The following is a 22,360-nucleotide window of genomic DNA, read 5'->3' on the forward strand; positions in this document are numbered from 1 at the left end:
GGGGGCGGCATTTGTGAGTAGAAAAAACAATAAAGGAGCTGATTGTATCTGTCACGCTTTAAGCAGAAGTCGCCTGGTTTGGATGCTTTTGTTTAGAAGCTTTCTCATTCAGGCTATCATCAGTGAGCTGTGTCCTGAGTTATACAGATGAGAACTAGCATACATTTCTAGCTGATGTGATGGAAATACTTTTCTAGAGCTTATTGTGCCCGTCAGGGGAGAAACCTATTTCTTCTTGCTGTGCAAAAAAGTTTGTGTTTTTGAGTCTTTTTTTCTGAGGCGTTGGGGCATTTGGGTATAATGATGGCATGATGACTGGAAGGAGGGATGGATGGATTGTGCAAGTGAAACAAATATGTTTCTGTTGAAGTGAAGCCTCCACTGTTAATGATGAGAGTCATAGACAGCAGAAATGTAGACATGGTTATATCGTACTGACGGAGGTCACTGTATACGGTACTTCCAGTTTGGGGTGTGGATCGAAGGAGAGAACATGAGCAGGCATTTGGAAGGTATTCCAGTCTGGTTACCGTGACACCAGTAGGCTTGCGTAGTACAAAGAACACCATTACTCTCATTCACCTTTGCTCAATCCTGCCCCAGCTACTCTGATCAAGGATAAGCTAGTCAGAATGTGTCTGTCCAACTGTGGCTACCTGACACCATAGCAGTGGCCATTTATAGGAGCCACCAACAAAGACGGCTCTCATGGAGGCTTAGCCTCTAGGACAGAGTGGCTTTGTACAGGCTCCGTCTAGCATTGTGCACCAATAGAGCAATGGGGAATTGTATAGCAGCGCCTAGCACGATGCCTAATAACTCAGGTAATCAAATCTTGACTGAAGGACTGGTTCACCTCATAGTCTATACCAGGGGAGGCTGATTGAGGTTGAAATCGGAGGACAGGCTCAGTGTAATGCATGGAACGGAATGAGGAATGGTATCAAACACATGCATTACACACTGTAACTCTGTGGCATAAGAAACAGAGGATACGAACAGTTGGGAGCAATCAAGGAGACATTTTAGCCAAACATCCCTTAAAAACGATTGCATTGGGATGTTCCTCAACGGCACAAGTCAACAAAGATTTCCGACTTGTTATTACAAGCAGTATTGTGCTGTGAAGATATCGACACTCTTGGAAGAAATTCAAATGTTTTCGTCAGAATTGATTTTCTTTTCATAGAAATGCTGGCGGCTGACTTGAAGCTGATGTTCTATTCCCCATTCAGATGCCCCATGCTGTGTTAGTCTCATTCATAATCAGAATGACTTGGCTGAAAGAGATGTCTATAAAACAGCAGGGTGTCTTGTCTGTAATAGCACATTAACTAGAGAAGCTATCTAGCTAGCATGCTAAGCTACAGCACTGCAGGAGTGGACCATTTTCTCACTGCTGGAAAAAAGGAGCCTGCTATCACCCAAAATGAACCCAGAACATGCGGAGTGAATTATGGAACAGATGGTTTGATCGTTAGATAAAACAAACACTCGTTTGGTGTCTTCTCTCTGTGAATCACAGCATATGTTTTTCTGGAGTTGGGACTCCTCGACGATTACTCAAAACCGGGTCCTCTTAGTAGAAGAAATCCTAATCTGTTTTGTTTTGTGCTTGTGAGAACTGCTAACCTGCATTCTGTCCCAGAGCAGGGTTTCTAGTTCTATGGCCTGGTTTATATCCCTAGTTCCTGTTTTTCCTCCTATCGCTTCCCTCCTTCCCTTCTCACCCCCTCCCTCTCTCTCTCTCCCCCCCCTCCTTCTCTTTGTCTATCTCTCTCTCTCTCTCTCCTTCTCTTTCTTTATCTCTCTCTCTTTATCTATCTCCCGTTGCTGTGTTATAGTTGCTCCCTTATCACGATGGTCATAAAGGCCCATAAACATGGCAGACATGACTGGCACAGAGCCGCGTGCGTGCGTGTGTGCGTGCGTGCGTGCGTGCGTGCGAGCGTGCGTGCGTGACGGAAAGGGAACAGAGCCTTGGCCTGCCTGGAGGGAGATTTACACACTCGTGTATACAGCAACAGGATGGCGGTGGCAGCGAGGCTTGCCCTGCTGCTAACAGGGAGAGTTATGACTGGCTGACAGTGGGCTTAGTGATGGTGATAGGTGGTGGGCTTCTCCTTCTGTGCCATTGGCTCAGGGACAGTTATGGTCTGCATCATCGTCATGATGATGATGATTGATGAATTGACTCATCATTTCACACACACACTCCCACACACACACCCCCCCCCCCCCCCACACACACACACACACACATACACAAAAGTTTGCATCAGGAAATCACCTTAGACCAGCTGTGGTTTGGTGAGTTTTAGAGGCTGAGCCTGGCATTTTCTGGCTCACTGGGGCAGAGAGCAAACATGGTGTCACACCCCAGTGAACCTCTCTCTAGTCTCTACATGGTCCAGTTGCTCAGGTCTGTCTCACAGAACCACAGCAGACACCCCTCATTAGGGCATCTGAGCCCCCCCACCACCACCACCACCCCCCCCCCACAGAGCCCCATCGACCCGTCTCCTCACTGGTCTTACTGTGAGGCTTGTCCCACTGTTGTAGGCATCTGAACACAACCAGCTGTGAAAATGGAATGGATTAGAACAGAGTACTTTAATGCCCTTGAGTGAATTTTTGTCTGGCACAATTAAAAGCACTGAAGGTACAGATGATGACAGGCAGAGTCTGGAGAAGCAAGAGACAGCGTGACTGTCTGTCACCACCAGAGCTGCCTGTCAGGACCGGCTGAGGTGAACCCGTCAAAAGCCTCAGCAGAACAGCACCACTGAGCACACAGACTGCCGTGCCTCACTGGGTCAGCCAGGTCACGGCTATTTCTGGAACCGTTTTCATCATTCTCACGGTCTCCAGTGGGGAGAGGACAGGAGAGCAGTTTCACTCTCTGCTCACTGCCCACCGACTCACAATGGGCGGCCATTTTGGAGCAGGATGTTGGAGCGGCTCAACTCAACTGTGTGTTGTTGCTTGTTGTAAGGATGATGTGTGTGTACATAAAACATGCACTGGGAATCGTCACAATGTGGAAAGGTGTAGCTTTTGAGGTCACCTCTGCTCTGCTTCACACAGGGGGCCTCCTTATGCAGCTGGCCTGTCAAGCAGCTGACAGTTTTACAATAAGGACCTGAATAGAGAGAGAGTGAGAGAGGGGAGAGAGAGAGACTTTGACCTAATTCAGTCAGGCCATCTCTGCTTATAGTGGCTGTCTCTATTTTATCTATTTTTCTGTCTTTTCTCTCTCTCTCTACTCTCCCTCTTTATCTCCCTTCTCCCTCTCCCTCTCCGTCTCCATTTCTGCCTCCGTCACCCTCTCTTCTCCCTCTCTCTCAAGGTTTCAGGGGATTGTGTAGGTGGATGATAGGGGGAAGTTTGAGTTTCCTCTTCAAGGCAGACTTTCTCTCTCTCTCTCTCTCTCTCTTTCTCTCTCTCTCTCTCAGTGAGATGTGATAGACGCTACTGGGGGTCTCTGAGCACTCTAACAGGATTGAGTGTGAAGGCGGAAGGATATTAGGAAACAACAAACAAGTGTTTAGAACCTGTCCTTGGGGTGTATCTCTCTATACACTGCGCCCAGGTTAGGCCCCCTGAAAACCAGAGCTCCTTCATAATAGGACACCTCCACCCCCGAGTGATGGATATGCTATGTCCTTACAAACAGATACTCTACGTCTGTACAAACCGTTCCACGGTGACTATTGATTGTGTATCTGAAGGACAATGTACTGCAGTGTCCACAGAAAACTGTACTTACTGTATTTACAGTACCAGTCAAAAGTTTGGACACACCTTGCCAAGAGTGTGCAGAGCTGTCATCAAAGCAAAAGGTGGCTGCTTTGAAGAATCTAAAATATAAAACATATTCTGGTTTGTTTAACACTTTTTTGTTTACTACATAATTCCGTATGTGTTCATTCATAGTTTTGATGTCTTCAATATTAATCTACAATGTAGAAAATAATAAAAATAAAGAAAAACCATTGAATGAGAAGGTGTGTCCAAACCTTTGACTGGTACTGTATATGGTGTTGTCCACAATCTATTTTAGAGTTTGATACCTACACCTAGCATACAACATCTGTTGATGTTAGCGAACGTCCCTAGGACCTGCATTTCAGCACGTATTCTCCTATGGGTTCCAGTCTGCTGGTGAGAGACTTGTCTAATTAGGCGAGTGCTTATTCAATGCCAGTTTCAACAGGGCCACAAATATAACCCTGAGGCGACTTTTAAGAACTCTAAATAAAGCTCCCTCAGCATCTGTCATTCAGTGAACAGATGTGCCATTGAAGTGTTTGGCTGGTGGTTCGGCTGGCTAATACAATATTAATGAATTGAACACTTACCAGATTGATAAACAAGCGCGGATTCATTCATAGCCGCTTGCCAAGGCCGGCGCTAGGATTGAAAAGCTTTGATGCCATGTTTTGGCTCCATACAGAGTTGTACAGGAATAACCGCACATTGTACACAAACATGTAAAATGTGGACGGAAAAGCATGACTTTTGAGAGTCAAAACACATAATGGTCTCTTGGGAGTTTTGAGAGGGCAAATATAGTTGATTTAACAGCAAGTGTCTAACCCTAACCCTAAACAGAGCATGAGCTGGTTACATGGTTATTAGTTAGCTGGTTACATGGTTATTAGTTAGCTGGTTACATGGTTATTAGTTAGCTGGTTACATGGTTATTAGTTTAGTTGGTTACATGGTTATTAGTTAGCTGGTTACATGGTTATTAGTTAGTTGGTTACATGGTTATTAGTTAGCTGGTTACATGGTTATTAGTTAGTTGGTTACATGGTTATTAGTTAGCTGGTTGCATGGTTATTAGTTAGTTGGTTACATGGTTATTAGTTAGTTGGTTACATGGTTATTAGTTTAGTTGGTTACATGGTTATTAGTTTAGTTGGTTACATGGTTATTAGTTAGTTGGTTACATGGTTATTAGTTTAGTTGGTTACATGGTTATTAGTTTAGTTGGTTACATGGTTATTAGTTAGTTAGTTACATGGTTATTAGTTAGTTAGTTACATGGTTATTAGTTAGTTGGTTACATGGTTATTAGTTAGTTGGTTACATGGTTATTAGTTAGTTGGTTACATGGTTATTAGTTAGTTAGTTACATGGTTATTAGTTAGTTAGTTACATGGTTATTAGTTAGTTGGTTACATGGTTATTAGTTAGTTGGTTACATGGTTATTAGTTAGTTGGTTACATGGTTATTAGTTAGTTAGTTACATGGTTATTAGTTAGTTAGTTACATGGTTATTAGTTAGTTAGTTACATGGTTATTAGTTAGTTGGTTACATGGTTATTAGTTAGTTGGTTACATGGTTATGGGTACCTGTAGTCGTTAAGGCTTCGATAGATATTAATAAGAGCAGCATTGTGCTATTTTGCCTCCTGTTTTGACCACGATGTCTCTAGAGACTATGCTGTATAGCCTTCTAACTCAGAGCGTCTGTCTGTATTCTACATCTGCAGCAATGATATCAAACAGAACAAGTGTTTATCACAGTGCCATTTTGGCTGTTCTGAGTGGTACCCATGTGTGGACCAGCTAAACTGCCATAGGGATTTGTCCCTTCTATGTCTGAGGGGGTATTAGATGTCTGTTCTATGAGCTGTATTTCTACGCTGTGTGGGTTTTCTCATTCTCTGGGTCGTGGGGGGGTCCGTAGATCAGTTGCTTGGGGAGTTTAGACAGCTGCGGCCATTGGTTCCCATAGAAACTAGAACAAAACAACATGGATGGATATTATGGCTGCATCTGGAGGTTAGAAGTGTTAGATTCATGTTATATATAATTTATCTATAGACCTATTCACCTCTACAATATGATTACACATCATATTCATAATTATGGGTGGCATTTATAATGCTAGATGGAGTTCATGACCACAGGTATCAACTACCTATTGATTATATTGTATCATATCTCGTGATTATTGTGGTATTGTATGGTATTGTAATGTGTAGTCTCCCGATAAAGACAGTTGAACAAGATCTCTTATGATGAAGTATGATGGGTCAGTTATGTCAATAAGGTTAACCTTCTTCATCCCCTCTGGGACCTAAGACCAAAATGTTCTCCAACAGCCTCACTTATGTAGATATGACTTTGAACCAAACCTCCATCTGACTGTGTCCCCCTCCCCCCCTCCAGGTGATGAGCCAGGCAGAGAGCCAACAGAAGAGCCTGGTCCAGACCATCGAGTCCCTCCCCACCAGGGGTCCCCTCTCCTGCCTGGACCAGGACCTCCTTCTCCTCAAGGCCACCTCGGCTGCCACCCTCAGCTGCCTGGGGGAGTGTCTCAGCATCCTCCAGCACACCCAGTCCCAGAACCAATCCCAGCCCCAGCCCCAGGCCACCCAGCCCAGCCACAACCATAACCACAACCACACCCCCCGCGGAGGAGAAGGAGGACAGCCCTCCGGTGAGTCTGCCCCGGGCCCCTCTCTTCTGATGCTGGGGCCCCTGTCCCCCCCAACAGTCCCAGAGCCTGATCCTGACAGCACCAACAAGGGTCACATCTTGGAGGTAGACTGTGGCCCTTGTCCTTATCTGACGGGAGCCATGAACTTGAATGTGTGCAATAAATGTTGCTGAATGTGCATTTTTGTTGTTTGTTTGTTTGTTTGTTTGTTTGTTTGTTTGTTGTTGTTTATTTTTCCATAGTTTTGTAGTTTTGTATTGTTCTTTGTTGATGATGTTGTTTTTTCATTCATTGTTCTGTTATGTCCTATTGTCAATGGCATTGATATTGTGGGTTGTTCTCAATGGCATTGATGTTCACTCTCAAACGATTAATTCTCCCAGTACTGTGTAAGAATGAACGATGAATGAGTGAGTCTGTATTTATGGTGGATATTGTTTACCTCGAGTCACAAAAGCATTTTTGGTCTAGCCCATGACCCTCGGTGCATGTAAGAAAATGTTTGGTGTGTGCGTGTGCGTGTATGCGTATGCGTGTGTGTGTGTGTGTGTGTGAGAGACAGAGAGAGAGAGAGTGCCTACTACACCTATGCACTTAAACAGTAAGTATCCACTATTCACTATGAGTGAGTCTACACCATAATTTTCCACTTTGGAATAAAGTCTTTAACAAAAGAAACCCACAAAGGTGCCTCTAACTACAACTCAAATCTCTCTGCCATGTTAACCCTCTCTGTGCCAGAAAACTATTGATCCAATAAAGATCTTTCAAAGCAAATCTGTCGCAGCCTTAGGGTGCTTCCATGTGTGCTTCTAAGGGCGCATCTCTGGCTCCCTCTGTAGGGCACAGGGGAGATGGGAGATGAATGTGTAACAGGGCCTAGGCCTGGCTTGGATGGGAGAAGGTGGGAGAAGATGCTCCTAGGCTTTGGAATCAGCTGTGCTCACCCCAGGGCTAATCTCTCAATGACAGGTTAAGCCTAACCCCAGACTAAAAAGCATTTTCAAAAGAGATTCTCCATTGAAGATATCTATCTATGTCTAGAAAAACCAATATATTTCAGACCAGAACATCAAACGTTCACCTTCTCTCATTCTACTACTGGTACTAGACCATCTAGCCTGTTGTCAGTGCATGGTCATATCTGAGACGAGGGTGGGGTTACAGTACATCGACCCAGGGTCCGCTTAAAGACCGCCATTCTCTAGTCTAGGAGCCACTTGGAGGTGTGTGTGTGGGTGTGTGGGTGGGATGGGGGGGGTCGGGCTAGTGTCCGTGTCCTTCCTCATATCTCTTGGTTGTCTCTGTCCTTCATTTATACCCACAGTCCCCCTGTCCTGTGTGTCAGACAGGCGCTGGTGTGGAGTCGGACCACCCGGCTCGGCCCGCAAGTACAAACCTGTTTCCTTCCGCTGCCTGGCTCACGCGTCACCGTGTGTGGGGGGTCCCACCGTCCCCCGCCTCCGGCATGTACCCCCCCCACACGCTCCTAGCCTAGCCTAGCTTAGCGGGGTTCTGGGGTGTCTGGGGGTCTTCGAGGGGGGTTATTATGGGGTGGATGATGATGGTGGTGGTGGTGGTGGCTCAGGCATGGATTTGACTCTATGGCATTGGAGTGGTTGGCATTGGACAACCAGACAACCCACACTCTTGTCACCTTGGCAACCCTTGCCACGGCCTCTGACTGCATGGCACGGCGGGATCACGTTACCGTTACCATGGCGCCGGTAGCGCGGCGACCAAAGCATGAGGTGGGGACCGCGATTGGCTGGCACGGTGGTCCCTCCGAGCGGGGCCCAGACGCTGCAGGTGTCACAGACGCGGTGAAACCCCGCTTGGCGTTGTGATCGTGAGTGAGTATGCCTGGAGCTTTGGGTGTTTGTGAGCCACCACAAACCCTGTAGCCAGGTGTATGGTGGGTGGGTCTGGCTGCCCACACTCTTCCTGGTGCCCCCCCCCCCCGCACCCACCCTCCCCCCTCCCTTCTAAAACAGCTTGCTCCCACATGTGGAGTGTTTTCCCTTTTTGGAGATCCAAATCCATAAAGGAATGAATGTGCCTTGCTACCAGTCTTAGATGTATTCCCTCAGCTCGATCCCACAGTCAGACGAGTAGGAATGTGTCATGTCTCCATTGAGATGGAACTGGGAGGACAATGGCATGTCTTAGAGAACTGTGTGGGTGTGGGTGTGGGTGGGTGGGTGGGTGGGTGGGTGTGTGCGTGGGTGGGTGGGTGGGTATGTGTGTGAGAGAGAGAGTGAGTGAGGTGGGAGGGTATTGGTATAAAGTTGAGTGGTGTTAAAGCAACATAAATGAGGAGCATTAAGGTCACTCAGCCCGTAATGGAAGTTAAAACCATTGGAGGCACACAGCGCATGAATGTCCACCTTACACCCTGCATCATTCCCTGTTCACATGCATGCTTGTACACTCAATGACACCCTCTCTTTCTCTCTCTCTCTCTCTCTCTCCCTCCCTCTCTCTTTCTCTCTCCCTCCCTCTCTCTTTCTCTCTCCCTCTCTCTCTGTCTCTCAAATCTATGTGTATACTAATAAAAATGCAACTAAAGAACCCATCCAGAACTCACGTTGGACCGTGGAGCAGCCCGGCAGTGTTGCCTCTCCTCCTCCTCCACCTCTGTGAACAGTATCATGTCTAAAGTGTAATAAGATGCCATGGGTATCTACTGAGGGTCCTGTCAGAGGAGCAGAACTCTGCCTGGGGGCAGTTGGTAGCATTAACACACTCTGTCATGGTAGACACTACGTAGACACACTCTGGGCACCTCTTCAGTCAACTCAGCGCAACCGGCCCCTTGAATAATGGATGGCAGAGAAGCCAGAGTTAGCCCAATTTGAACTGGGGGGGAGGGGATGGTAGGACGGGACTGCTAACTGGCACTTTAAGTAGCTACAGGGGTTTGATTGCCCTGACTCACATATGGGTGGCTACGTGTTAGCTTACCGTAGCTGATAAGTACCTAAACTCCTCCATCTTTGTTTTGGTCGCTATTTCTTGACACATTTTTCTTGAGAGAAATGAGAATAACTCAATGATAGTTGATAGCGTGGCCATGATTTGGCAATTTAGTCCTTAAGTTGCTCATTAACTCATTGAACTGATTTCCTATACAACAGCTATATACAGTACGTCGCCATTGTGACTCATCCAATCATTTTGCAAAGCGCTCGCACTTGTCCCCCGAATTGAAGAGGATGATTGTTGTTATTCAGTTCACTCCTCTGACGATGTACTTATCACCTCGTTCCTGAACATGGTCTATTACTTTTCAACAAGACTTGATGTTTTGATGGAAAGGCGCAAGAAAACAAGATAAACATCTTATGATTGGTGTTAGGACACAAAGCAATTCCCCAACCACAGATAGGAAAGGACACACACACACACACACACACACACACACACACACAATTTCCTGTTGTCCTGTGTCTATGTGGCAGATGTTCTCAGCCAGTTCAGCTGGTTATCTTACATCTCTAATATTCAACATGTTTTTAACACACAAAGACGGGGGATGATGTGGGTTTGAATCCCCCCCAACCTCTTTGATCCATTGCCATTTCTTGTTGTCTTGACCTCTCCTCTTGAGGAACAAGAGGTCCGCCCCAGCAGAACATTCATTAGAAGTCAATCGATACAGATGATCAATAAGGCTTTAGATCTCTCTGATGGCTCCTAGATCACAGTAGCCCTTTTAAACAGCCTTAACTCTCCTCTGAAGGCCGTCCGATATCGGTTGGTTCTAACCATCTCCTATGTCCCCTCTGCAGATGGTGCTCCTGTGTGGACTGTACCAAAGTCGCCCTCGGAGGAGTGCCTGAAGAACGGAGGCCTTACCGCTCTATGCCCTGCAGAGCCCTCCCCTGCCCTCAGGAGGAGGAGCCTGACCCATAGTTCTGAGGTACAGTAAGACCACTTCCTGTTCTCTCTGTTTCTCATTCTCTCTCTCTCTCTCTCTCTCTCTCATTCTCTCTCCGTTTCTCATTCTCTCTCTCTCTTATTCTCTCGCCGTTTCTCTCTCTCTCTGATTCTCTTTCTCTCTCTCTCTGTTTCTCTTTCTCTCTATTTCTCTCTCTCTCTGATTCTCTTTCTCTCTCTCTCTGTTTCTCTTTCTCTCTCTCTTTCTCTCTCTCTGATTCTCTTTCTCTCTCTCTCTGTTTCTCTCTCTCTCTCTCTGTCTCTCTCTTTCTCATCTCTCTGCTCCAGTGATTTCAGCAAACCGTGACTCTTTCTGCACTGCACGGTCACACTCATGGGGATGTGTGTGTGTGTGTGTGCGTGTGTGTGTGTGTGTGTGTGTGTGTTTGAGGTTATGTAGTGTAGGGCCTTCACACATGAGTGAACAGCGTTCATCATGAGCAGTTCAGGAGTATATCCCCACCTTGGTCATGTCCTCATGTCAGATTTGATCTATGGTGGCTCCAAGGGACCACTAAGAACTAAAGAAGGGAAACACTACACATTTTCTCACTGTATAGCGCGTAATTAGCATACTTTATGAGACTTCCCATTATGTGAATGCTACAATGTGTTAGCATCCTAGCATGTTGTCACTGAAACACCCTGTATGTGATGTGATGGTTGCTCTTCAGATGTGCTCTCAGCATCAATGGAGACTTATATACTCTCCCATTTCTCCACCCTTTTCCTGAAGTATGCACTTGTGCACTTGTTCTCACATGGATTTAGATTGGAATGGATTGGTTCTCAGAGGCGATGCCTTGGCTAAATACTCTGCTGTTAAATCCCTGTGAGGGGAAGTACATTACATTACATTACATTACATTACATTACGTTTATGGCATTTAGCAGACGCCTTTATCCAAAGCGTCTTACAACAAATACATTTGTTTAAGTAAGTGAATCATCGATCCATCAGCCATCATAAGATAAAGTAATCAATGTTCAGACCAGGGGCCATAGGCAGTCACAATGCTAGAAGAAGGAATTATTTATTTATTTATTTATTTTCTCAGGGCAAGGGTCCAGAAATAGGACACAGCATTGAAAGTACGTACCGAAAACCAGCCGATGGTGTTGATGTTGCAGCTGTGAATCCACTTGTATTATTCTGCCCTCTGTAGTCAGCTTATTCTGCAGTGCCTGTGTAAGTCAGGGAGGGGGAGGGGTGGGCGGAGGTGGGGTGGAGGGGGGCGGGGGGGGCGGGGGGGGGGGGGGGGGGGGAGCACTCCAGGCTTGTGAAAGTTTTAACAGTGCTCCTGTCAGATAAGTGGGTCAACCAGTGAGGAGCTACACTTCAGCATGTCTCTGGTTTAGAAATGCTGCCGGGTGCAGAGCTGCTGATGCCTGGTATTACTGTGTGTGTGTGTGTGTGTGTGTGTGTGTGTGTGTGTGTGAGTGTGAGTGTGAGTGTGAGTGTGAGTGTGAGTGTGAGTGTGAGTGTGAGTGTGAGTGTGAGTGTGAGTGTGAGTGTGTGTGTGTGTGTGTGTGTGAGTGTGTGTTGCTAAGCCTTTCCATGTCTTTGCTGTGGATGGAGGTTTATGCACTGTGCAATATAAGGATCAGTGAGCCTTGTGACTTGTATTATTTCCATCAAATATATTCTGAAATATGTTTGTCTGTGAATGTGTACACTGAGAAGAAAGAACACCTTTTGGAATGGTGATGGTGGTCTGAGACAGACTGGTGGTCTGAGACAGACTGGTGGTCTGAGACTCACACAAGACACATCTTAAGATTTGTTATGAAAATGTTTTGTTTACTTTTTTTTTTTTTTTTTTTTTTATTATTTTTTTTTAGAATGCAGCACTCTATCTTTAAATGATCTGTCTATTCAAAGTTACAAAGTCACAGGAAATGGTTTGTGTAGTATGAGTTGCCTTTCAAGGACTTAGCACTCAAGGGGCCTAAGTGAAATTTTCTAAATTGTACAAGAGAGCCAAAACAAAACATTGATTCTGAGCTGATTGTATTGTTTATACACTCACACACACACACACTCACACACACTCACTCACACACACTCACACACACACACACACACACACACACACACACACACACACACACACACACACACACACACACACACACACACACACACACACACTTGACACACTCTATTTCAATGCAGTTAAGGGTCTCTGTTAGCTCCTCTCACCACTGCATAGATCTCATTTTGGCCCAAAATGTCACTCAGGCCCTTTGCGCGCCAAGCCCTCGATTTGATCTTTTATTCTTATCACAGTTTAATGAAATTCTATGTCATGAATATTGAGATAATGAGATTTAGATTAGAAGCAGAATGTCACCTCAAACACATTTGCTGTCGTGCCCGGTCATAAAAGCCATGTAAAATGATTGAATTATTATAATATGTATAACATGAAATCCATGTTATTAAATATTAAAGTCATGTCAGTGGTTACACCGGTAACTTCAATTACAATCAGAATACACAATGAGCCAGAATGTGAGAGGAATGACATTTTGATCTTGACAACAAAAGTAGCTACTCAGAGAAATGCCACTGTGAGGTTATACGCAGTATTATAAATGTAATTCAGAGTGATTGAAATGTAATCTGTCATACTTCATTACGAAATGATTTCCAGTTGACACGCTATAATGTAGAAAAGACCCAGCAATGAGATTCCCTGACAACCTTAATTACTGTAGAGCCCTTGGTCATGGTCATGTCATGAAGAAATCCCCTGTGTGGTTAAACTAGACTAATTGAATATGATATATCCATATCGTTCACTTGAAAGGGGCCTGTCCTGCTGCAACAGAGTTCAAGAACCACTCTAATCTGTAACTTTCTCCTCAATCTACATTGTCTCCTTATTGTACTGAAACTGTTAGGAGTTAGGACTGTTTATGCTGCAGAGGGAAACTATTTCATTAGCAGCTCCAGAAGAGGGCAGACAGGGAGAGGAGGTGTGGAAGAGGGAAGAGAGAGAGCAAGAGAGAGTGAGGGAGAGAGAGAACGAGGGAGGGAGAGAGAGAGAGAGTGTGTGCATATACATTTTCTGGATTTATGAAATCCCTGTTGCCATTTCTGACCAAAGTAGACCTTTGAGAGAGAGAGAGAGAGAGAGAGAGAGAGAGAGAGAGAGGGGTCAAGCATACAAGCCTAGCCAGGGGAGGAGATTGAGCTAACTGTCAAGGCTAATTATCCCAGTTTGACACAGCCGTTTATTCATCCTGATGATTAATGATACGCGACACCCTTATCTATTCTCTTTTAATTATTATTCTCTTCCAATCAGAGAGAGAGAGAGAGCAACCGAGCATTTGTCATCATCTCCTTTAGATTAGAGGTTGAAATATGATGATGATATTCATCTGAAGTGGATGGGGTTTTCCTTTTTTTTTGGTCATTGAACTATTATATAACTGTTATAGAGATATATGAGCATAGCTGATAGAGGAGGAATGAAGTGTTGGAGTGATTGACAGGTAGATCGATGTGCTTATCAGTGGAGCAGGGGGTGAACTTGGTAGAGGTCAGAGGAGCTGATGCCAAGCCTGCCACCTGGTGGCCTTGAAAATGACTGCAGTCCCAGTAAAAATAGTAAAAATAAACACAAGTGCTTGTGTTTGCAGAAATCATGTGGTTTTATGCATTTCCAATACTAGAGTGCACTAGCAGTGCAGTCCCTTGACAGGTATACTGACCCCTGCATCAATCTGTATGCTAACGCAGAATGGTTGGAAACATTTCCAATACCACAGTGCACTCCCCTGTCAGGTATTATACTGACCCCTGCATCAATCTGTATGCTAATGCAGAATGATTGGAAACATTCCAGTGAAGTCCACCAGAGATGGACGAAATGTTGCTGTCATTTACATGGAAACTAGTTTATAGCGGAAATACAATTTCCTTCTGCTGTACAGATTAATCTGCAGAGGGATGTAGGGGTATCAAGAAGAGGGACCACAGAGTATTCAGTATTCACAAACTATACGTTTGTGGTGTTCACTTTTGTTGAATTATCTGCACGTGGAATGTTGCAGTGATATTATATTTTATGTCAAACTGAAAGACATGTCACATGCAATGGCATCGCACCCGTTGTCTTTCACACGAACGTCCATTGATTCAGTGGCAGTTTGTCCAGTCTCCAGTAGAGGGCAGCAGAGGAGGTTGTGTGTGTGTGTAGTGTAAACAAATGAGTGCTGGGTACTCTGCCTCCGTGACTGCACCATTTGCAGCGTCCTGTTTCCCCCTGGAATCAAATCAAATCAAATCAAAGTTTATCCATCATACATTTACCAGATGTAACGGTACAATTAAATGCTTGTAATGAGCAGCCTCTCAATAGTGCAGTGTCAATATAAAGACAGGAATAAAAGAAAATAATAACAAACACAATAGGCAATAAGGCAGTAAAGTACTAATAAGGCACAGTGAAGTACTAATAAGGCAGTAAAGTACTAAATACAATCAATAATAATGAGTCGGTCAATATCTGAAATGATTCTCAATACGAAACCCCTCCACTTACAAAACCTGACACCATTGTCAGTGTCTATCATGGGGAGGTACAGTACTGTAGCTTGAAGCTTACAGCAAGTCTATATGTTCACATTGATCATATATAACTGTAGTCAGTCATTTCACCCCTTTTGAATGCTCCATAGTCAAGCTTAGAAAAGAAAAAGTGAATGTTTGGAAATGTCAAATATCATGAAACACATACTGTAGTTGTCATGGTGTTCGTTGCAGTAATTGGTATTCATGTAACATTTCAGTCAGTGTCATTGCGCAAAACAAAAGGTCAGTGCTTCAGACCGCAATCTCAGCTAACAACATTCTGTAAATAACTCAATTAAAGCCGCTACCCCCTCACCAAGATTCTGCCAGAAAACCGGCAAAACACCAACTCCATCTTCCCCCTCTAATGTCAGTGAGACAGGTGTGTGGGCAGGGACATGAACCCCGTGAGTCACTCTGACTGCATCTATCCACTCACCACTTGTCTTCTTATGGAAGTAGTCATTTTCTTGTTTGTCAACCTGGTTATCACATCTGCCAATTAGGAATCAACTTCCTCCTTAAGATCTAAGCTTTGTTTTTCTTCCAGCTCTACGAGCATCATTTCCTGAAGACCAGATTTGGGAGGTCTGCCCCAGGCTCTGCCCCAGACCCATTCAGTGATAGTTAGTGTGTTTTTTGTTGATAATGTTGATTTAATGTTTGTCTTTGTAAGGGATGTTGTACATGGAAATAATGGTCTAGAATGTTGTTCATGCTTTTGGCAATGTTCTGCTCTTTCTGCTTAGAATAAAGCTTCTCTGAAGAAGAGTGAGAGAATTTTGGAGGTCTGAGCTGGGGGGTGGTGTGTGTGTGTGTGTGTGTGTGTGTGTGTGTGTGTGTGCTGAGTGAGAGAGAGCTACTTGACTTCGTCACAGGTTATTTCTTGACATTTTGGACGTCAGCCTCCAGTCTCTCTGAGTGTCTCTCTTTGTCTCTTCTCGTTCATTAAATGCCCCTCCCTCCTTCCTGGCGCCTAACAAGAGAGAAGCAGTACGAAAGCTCGTGATGTTTCATCTCTCTGTCCCTTATCAAATCATCAAAGAGAATATCTCTCCTCATGTGACCCCTCTGTTGGCCTGTCCTTCGCTGATGCTCGACTGTGGGGACATGGTTCCCTCTGTCCAGCATTAACTATACATTCAGTACGGCCCCTTACCCCTCATTCCTTACCAATTATTATAGTGGCTGCAGGGGAGGCTGGTGGAGGTAGAAATCGGAGGACGGGCTCATTGTAATGCATGGAATGGACGTGTTTGATATCGTTCCTCGTTCTGTACCATACATTACAATGTGCCCGTCCTCCGATTTCTACCTCCACAAGCCTCCCCTGACAGACTGCATTTATGAAGTGCTTAAGACCAGGTCTCAAAGTATCGTACGTGGTTATTGGTGACAGTTAGACAGTATTGACAGCTGCAGTGGGTGAAGAGATTGATGGTATTGTACGGTAGCTTGACTGAAAGTGTGATAGGAGTGAAAGCCAGTGGAGGCTGGTGGAGGTAGAAATCGGAGGACGGGCTCAATGTAATGCATGGAATGGAATGAGGAATGGTATCAAACGCCTGTGTTCCGTTCCGTTCCGTTCCATGCGTTACAATGAGCCTGTCCTCTGATTTCTGCCTCTACCAGCCTCCCCTGGTGAAAACAGATTGAACCCAGTTGCCATCAGTAGTGCCAGACTGTATCCTAATTTGACCCACAGGCTAAAGAGTGGGCAGAGACCTAGTTTCAGAGCAGCTCACATCTGATCTGAGATTTTCACATGGTCATTTATTAGTGCTCTTCTAGCCACCGACTGTGGAGCTCTCTCCACAGTGCTGAGTGCTGGTCAATGTGCCTACGTGTTAGCGTGTGTGTGTGTGTGTGTGTGTGTGTGTGTGTGTGTGTGTGTGTGTGTGTGTGTGTGTGTGTGTGTGTGTATGTGTGTGTGTATGTATGTACGTACGTGTCAGTGTGTGCGTGTATGTCTCAGAGTGTACGTATCAGTGTGTGTGTCTTCACCCTGGGTGTGTGTGTGTGTGTGTGTGTGTGTTATCTGTCAGTGGCTAAGCAGAGCGAGACAGGCGGCCCAGTAGGAAGAGAGCAGGGCAGGTCAGGTCAGTGTACCCATCAGCAGCAGCAGAGGCAGCAGCAGCAGCAGCAGCATCCAGTGTGCTCTGGGGCTGATCCATCCTCTAACACCCCCGGTGATGTACTCCAATTAAGATGGTGAATCTCATACACACTGGGATGACTCAGCAGGGTGGGTTCTTACAGGGAAAAGATTATTATAATTTTTTTTTCTTTTTTTTTTTTCTTTTTTTTGTTCCTTGAAATCTGTCTGTTTAAGTGTGGAATTGAGGGACGGCTGCAGAAGTCATTAAGCTGCGGTTACAGCCAACTGGAGACCAAACGTTTCATTTCCACCAAAAAGCTGTCATTCCTGCGTCTGTGATGGTGACTAATGCAGTGAGCGATTCCCCATCGTATTGTTTTCAGGACAGCGTGATGAAAGGAGGGAGGAGGAGGAGGGGGAGGAGGAGGAGGAGGGGGAGGAGGAGGAGGAGACAGAGGAGGAGTCATCTGGTCTAGTGATGTGATGTGCTCTAAAGTTAGAGGTGAAAGAGGACATTTCTGTTATGGAGAAATCTCATACCAAAAAGGCAATTCCATGTCAGGCGTAACATTAGTTTATTCCCCCAGTTTACAGTGGGTGCAGATGTGTGTGTGTGTGTGTGTGTGTGTGTGTGTGTGTGTGTGTGTGTGTGTGTGTGCGTGTGTGTGTGCGCGTGTGTGGGTATGTGTGTGTAGGTGTGTGGGTGTGTGTGTGGGTGTGTGTGTAGTGGGGTTCTGGGGGATGGTAGGGGCTGACATTTGGCTGAGATGAGGAGGATGCTTGATGAAGAGGATGAGGAGGCGGGTAGGGGTGGGATATGGGTGTGGAAAAGACCAGAGAATGTCAAGAGAAAGTTTGCCATGAACTCAGACTTCCCCCTATCGTCCGCCTACACACTCCCGAGAGACAGAGACAGAGAGACAGAGAGAGAGAGTGGTGGTTGTGGTGGTCAGGGGAGGCTGGTGGTGGTAGAAATCGGAGGACAGACTCATTGTAACACATTATTCTGTGTAACACAGTAATCTATTCATCTATTCACTGAGCACCTGCACAAAGGTGACACTCTGCTAAGACCCACTGCCTCCTTCCCTTTCAGAAACATCTCAGCCTAGAGTTATACATGAGAGAGAGAGAGAGAGAGAGAGAGAGAGAGGGTAGGGAGGGAGATAGGGAGAGATGATGAAATAGTCAGGATGGGTGAATGAAATGAGAAGAGAGGGAGGATGAATGAAAGAAAGAACTGCAGTGATGAATGACAGAGAGAGGGAGAGGAGAGAGAAGAAAAGAAATGAGAGAAAGAGAAGTTAGTCAATGAGATGAAGGCAGTGAAAGATCAAGATTAGAGGGGAATTCGGAGAGAGAGAGAGAGAGAGAGAGAGAGAGAGAGAGAGAGAGAGAGAGAGAGAGAGAGAGAGAGAGAGAGAGATAACATGAGAGAGAACATGAGAGAGGGAGGGAAAGATAGGAGAGAGAAAAAGAGAACGAGAGAGAGAGAGAGAGAGAGAGAGAGAGAGAGAGAGAGATCAAGGACAGTGTGTGTGTCTGAGAACCGCCCACCAACAGTCTGTCTCTGAAGCGGGGCTGTCGGGGTCTCCTGAGCTGCCAGACTCATTAGCCAGGCTGATCCACACCATCATGTGATAGGAGGAGGAGGAGGAGGAGGAGGAGGAGGAGGGGGGCAGCGAGTGTGAGAGCAGAAGGGAGAGGGGGGGGTGGAGGATGAGTTTGAGATGAAGAAGAGAACGACAAGTGTGAAAGGAGGAGGAGGGGGTGGGGTAGGGAAGCATGAGGGATGGAGGGGTGGAGGAGTGGAGGATGAGGAGGAGGAGGAGGAGGAGGGGGGAAGGGGGAAGGAAACACAAGGGATGGAGGGGGTGGTGGAACGAAGGGGATCGCCAGCGTCATAGGGACTCTCCCTCAATCCGTGTAGCGTGGGCGATCGAGAGAGGTTTTTAGTCTTCTCCTCTGAGTCACGCTCCGGGGCTCACCTCCTCTACCATCACATGACCACCCAGCAGGACAGCTCTGCAAGCTGCTTACGCTCGGCACAGTCTCTCAACAGAAGAAGAAGAAGAAGAAGAAGACTGAAGTATTCTATCAGTACCAGTAGAAGAAGAAATTCTGTACATTCTTACAGAAGCAGAGGTTGTCTCTAAGAACTTGAGCCCTGCGAACATCTTGAGCAACAGAAGTGAAGGATCCTCCCTCTAAGTTAGAGTCTGGTAACTGGATATCGCCTCCAACGCTGGACTCTTACTTCAGGAGTTCTTCTCTTTGCTGGGGAACGAGAGCAAGAGACTGCTGCTGGACTTGTGGATAGCTACTGTAGCAGGAAATTCACCCTCAGGACATCTTGAGCTCCTCTCTCTGTGTGTAGAGTGTGTGTCTTACCGTACACACACTCTCATACATACATACACACACTCATACTCACACACACACACACACACACACACACACACACACACACACACACACACACACACACACACACCATACTGGAGATGAGATCCAGCTGTACTGAGGACAAGCCTGTAGCTTCTCAACCGTGCAATGTAAGTGTGGGTGTTTTAAATTAGCTAGTTTGGCTGGTGTGTGTGTGTGTGTGTGTGTGTGTGTGTGTGTGTGTGTGTGTGTGTGTGTGTATCTGTGTATGTCTGTGTGTGAGATGTTTTAAGGGAAAGAGAGTTGGCATATATTTTTCAAGCCCCCTTGAAAGTTATAACTTAGTGTGTCTCTGTGATCTCTTTTTGACTGCAAAGTTCAGTTCCTGTTTGTGTTGCACAAATTAAATCAATCTGATGGACACAAGTTGATGGGCTATGTAAAGTCCTGGAGTGCTTTTGCTGCGTTGCAGAACTTTCAGTACCATGGGGGGCTGGTGGAGGTAGAAATCTGAGAATGTGTGTTTGATACCATTCCTCATTCCATGCCATGCATCTACCTCCACCAGCCTCCCCTGTACAGTGCTGTACGTATTCCTCTGTGACAAGCTGACCTAGAATACGGTCTGTTCTAATGAGGGCCTGCCCCTGTTTATGACCAACTGTCAGTCCTCATAACAGGACATGAAGAAAACCCTGAAGACGTCCTCCCAACACCAATCATACAAACCTCAGGCTCCATCACAACAGATAACCCTTTCAGTGGTGTGCTGTGACCAGACAGCCATACATGCCCATGGCTTCATATTGTCGTTGTTTTCTGTTGTGCAGCACAGTGTAGAAAGTGGAAGTAAAGTAGTTCTAGAGCTCTACAGTTGTACTTCTATAGTGAAAGTAGTTCTGGAGTTCTAGTTCTATAGTGAAATGAGTTCTAGAGTTGTAATTCTATAGTGAACGTGAGTGTGTGTGCGTGTGCGTGTGCGTGTGCGCGTGTGTGTGCGTGTGTGTGTGTGTGTGTGTGTGTGGTGTATGGCGTACATTTGCACGATGTGTGGAGCTTGGCTTGTGGCATGCATGGAATGAAATATTCAGGTGACTGATTCCTCCTGGAAATGTCTCTCCCCCCAAACACACACACACACACACACACACACACACACACACACACACACACACACACACACACACACACACACACACACACACACATTCTGAACTGAAGTGGTACCACCAGCTTTACCGCTGATGGTCATTTAGGCATGTACAGAGAGAGAGATTGAGAGAGAGAAGGGGAGGGAAGGAGAGAGAGAGATTGAGAGAGAGAAGGAGAGGGAAGGAGAGAGAGAGATTGAGAGAGAGAAGGAGAGGGAAGGAGAGAGAGAGATTGAGAGAGAGAAGGAGAGGGAAGGAGAGGGAAGGAGAGAGAGAGATTGAGGGAAGACAGTTGTCGCTGCCCACAGGCTTGACAGAGCAATTTCTTGCATTATACATAAGGCTCTTCATTTTTTCCCCCCTGTGAGTAACAGCAGGAGATATCACAGACAGTTCTTCTTCTTCTCATTCTTTAACCTAGATTAGACAGAAAGAGCTTCCAGCTGAGTGCAGGAACACAACGTCTTTCCACACTCTCACTGCTCCGTATTTGAGGCCTGTCAGGGTGCTGTGAAACCATGCTGGGTGGAATTAGGGGAGGAATCCGGATGTGCACTCACAAAGGGCAGGCTCTCTAATACATGCAATTAATGAAAGTCATTACTTGTAGGGTATAAACAACGTTCATTAAAGTCATCCACGTTTTTCCTCCGAGTTCCTTGCCCTTGTTTCAGTTGCTGAACCACCATCATGGAACACAGTCAACGTTTCTCCACGTTGTGTATATCCTGTATGTTGTACAAGCTGTACGTTGTTGTTTCATATGTCTGTTTTTACAATGATTGTGCTCGTTGTGCCGAAGAAAAACATATATTTGATGGAAAAAAAGGAATAGACAATGACGTTTTCTTATCAGTAGGACAATGGTAGGGATATGACAGTGATGAGTGGATAATGAATGGGTAGAATAGTGAGGAAGATATGTATTTCTAGGATCCTTCGGCTCTGTCCTTAAAGAGCTTCATAGTTCCCTCAATGTCGGATGATGGGTGATTTAACATGATCTTATCCTTTGAATAAGCAAGGGACGATTGGCAAGCATAATGGCCTTCACTCATGCTCGCCCACTTGCTGGCCATTGTGCCCTATTAGTGGTGTGTGTGTGTGTGTGTGTGTGTGTGTGTGTGTCTGTCATCCGCTTTATATGAGATCTCATCCTGTGTGTGTGTGTGTGTGTGTGTGTGTGTGTGTGTGTGTGTGTGTGTGTGTGTGTGTGTGTGTGTGTGTGTGTGTGTGTGTGTGTGTGTGTGTGTGTGTGTGTGTGTGTGTGTGTGTGTGTGTTTCCAGCAGCAGCAGCCAGGGCTGGAGGACATCAGTCCCAGTGAGGAGGGGACAGATATGGAGGATAACGAGGAGGAAGACCTGGGGGTTCTGGACGAACAACGCAGCGTCATCCTCCACCTCCTCTCCCAGCTCAAACTGGGCATGGACCTCACACGGGTAGGAAGACCACACTCTCTACTCTCTGCTCTCTGCTCTCATACTCTCTGCTCTCTGCTCATACTGTGGGCTTGCGTGGGCTGTACTGTACACGCTGAGTAATGTGGTCTTTAGTTTAGTAATAAGGATCATTATTCATTACATTTATAAAGCACTTTTCATTATACAACAATAATCTCAAAGTGCATGAAATAAAAGATAAAATATATATTTTTTAAAAAGACAAAAGCAAAAGCAAAACAAATATACACATAAACAAATCAGAAAAGCAGCAATCAAAGTCTAGGATTCAAGGTAAAGATACATG

At 45.6% G+C, this 22,360-nt stretch overlaps 1 protein-coding gene across 1 annotated transcript in view; it reads left to right on the plus strand.

Moving 5' to 3' along the window:
- Nucleotides 1–22,360, plus strand: part of LOC310811875 (oxysterol-binding protein-related protein 10-like) — a 48,362-nt gene that overhangs the window by 21,183 nt on the left and 4,819 nt on the right. Inside the window, exons 6-8 of the mRNA XM_083680214.1 lie at nucleotides 6,185–6,455; nucleotides 10,247–10,377; nucleotides 21,901–22,053. Of these exons, the coding sequence (XP_083536340.1) occupies nucleotides 6,185–6,455; nucleotides 10,247–10,377; nucleotides 21,901–22,053 (555 nt within the window). The remainder of the gene's footprint in view (nucleotides 1–6,184; nucleotides 6,456–10,246; nucleotides 10,378–21,900; nucleotides 22,054–22,360) is intronic.

Source organism: Argentina silus (genome assembly GCF_951799395.1).
Source record: "Argentina silus genome assembly, chromosome: 11".
Classification (NCBI taxonomy): domain Eukaryota; kingdom Metazoa; phylum Chordata; class Actinopteri; order Argentiniformes; family Argentinidae; genus Argentina; species Argentina silus.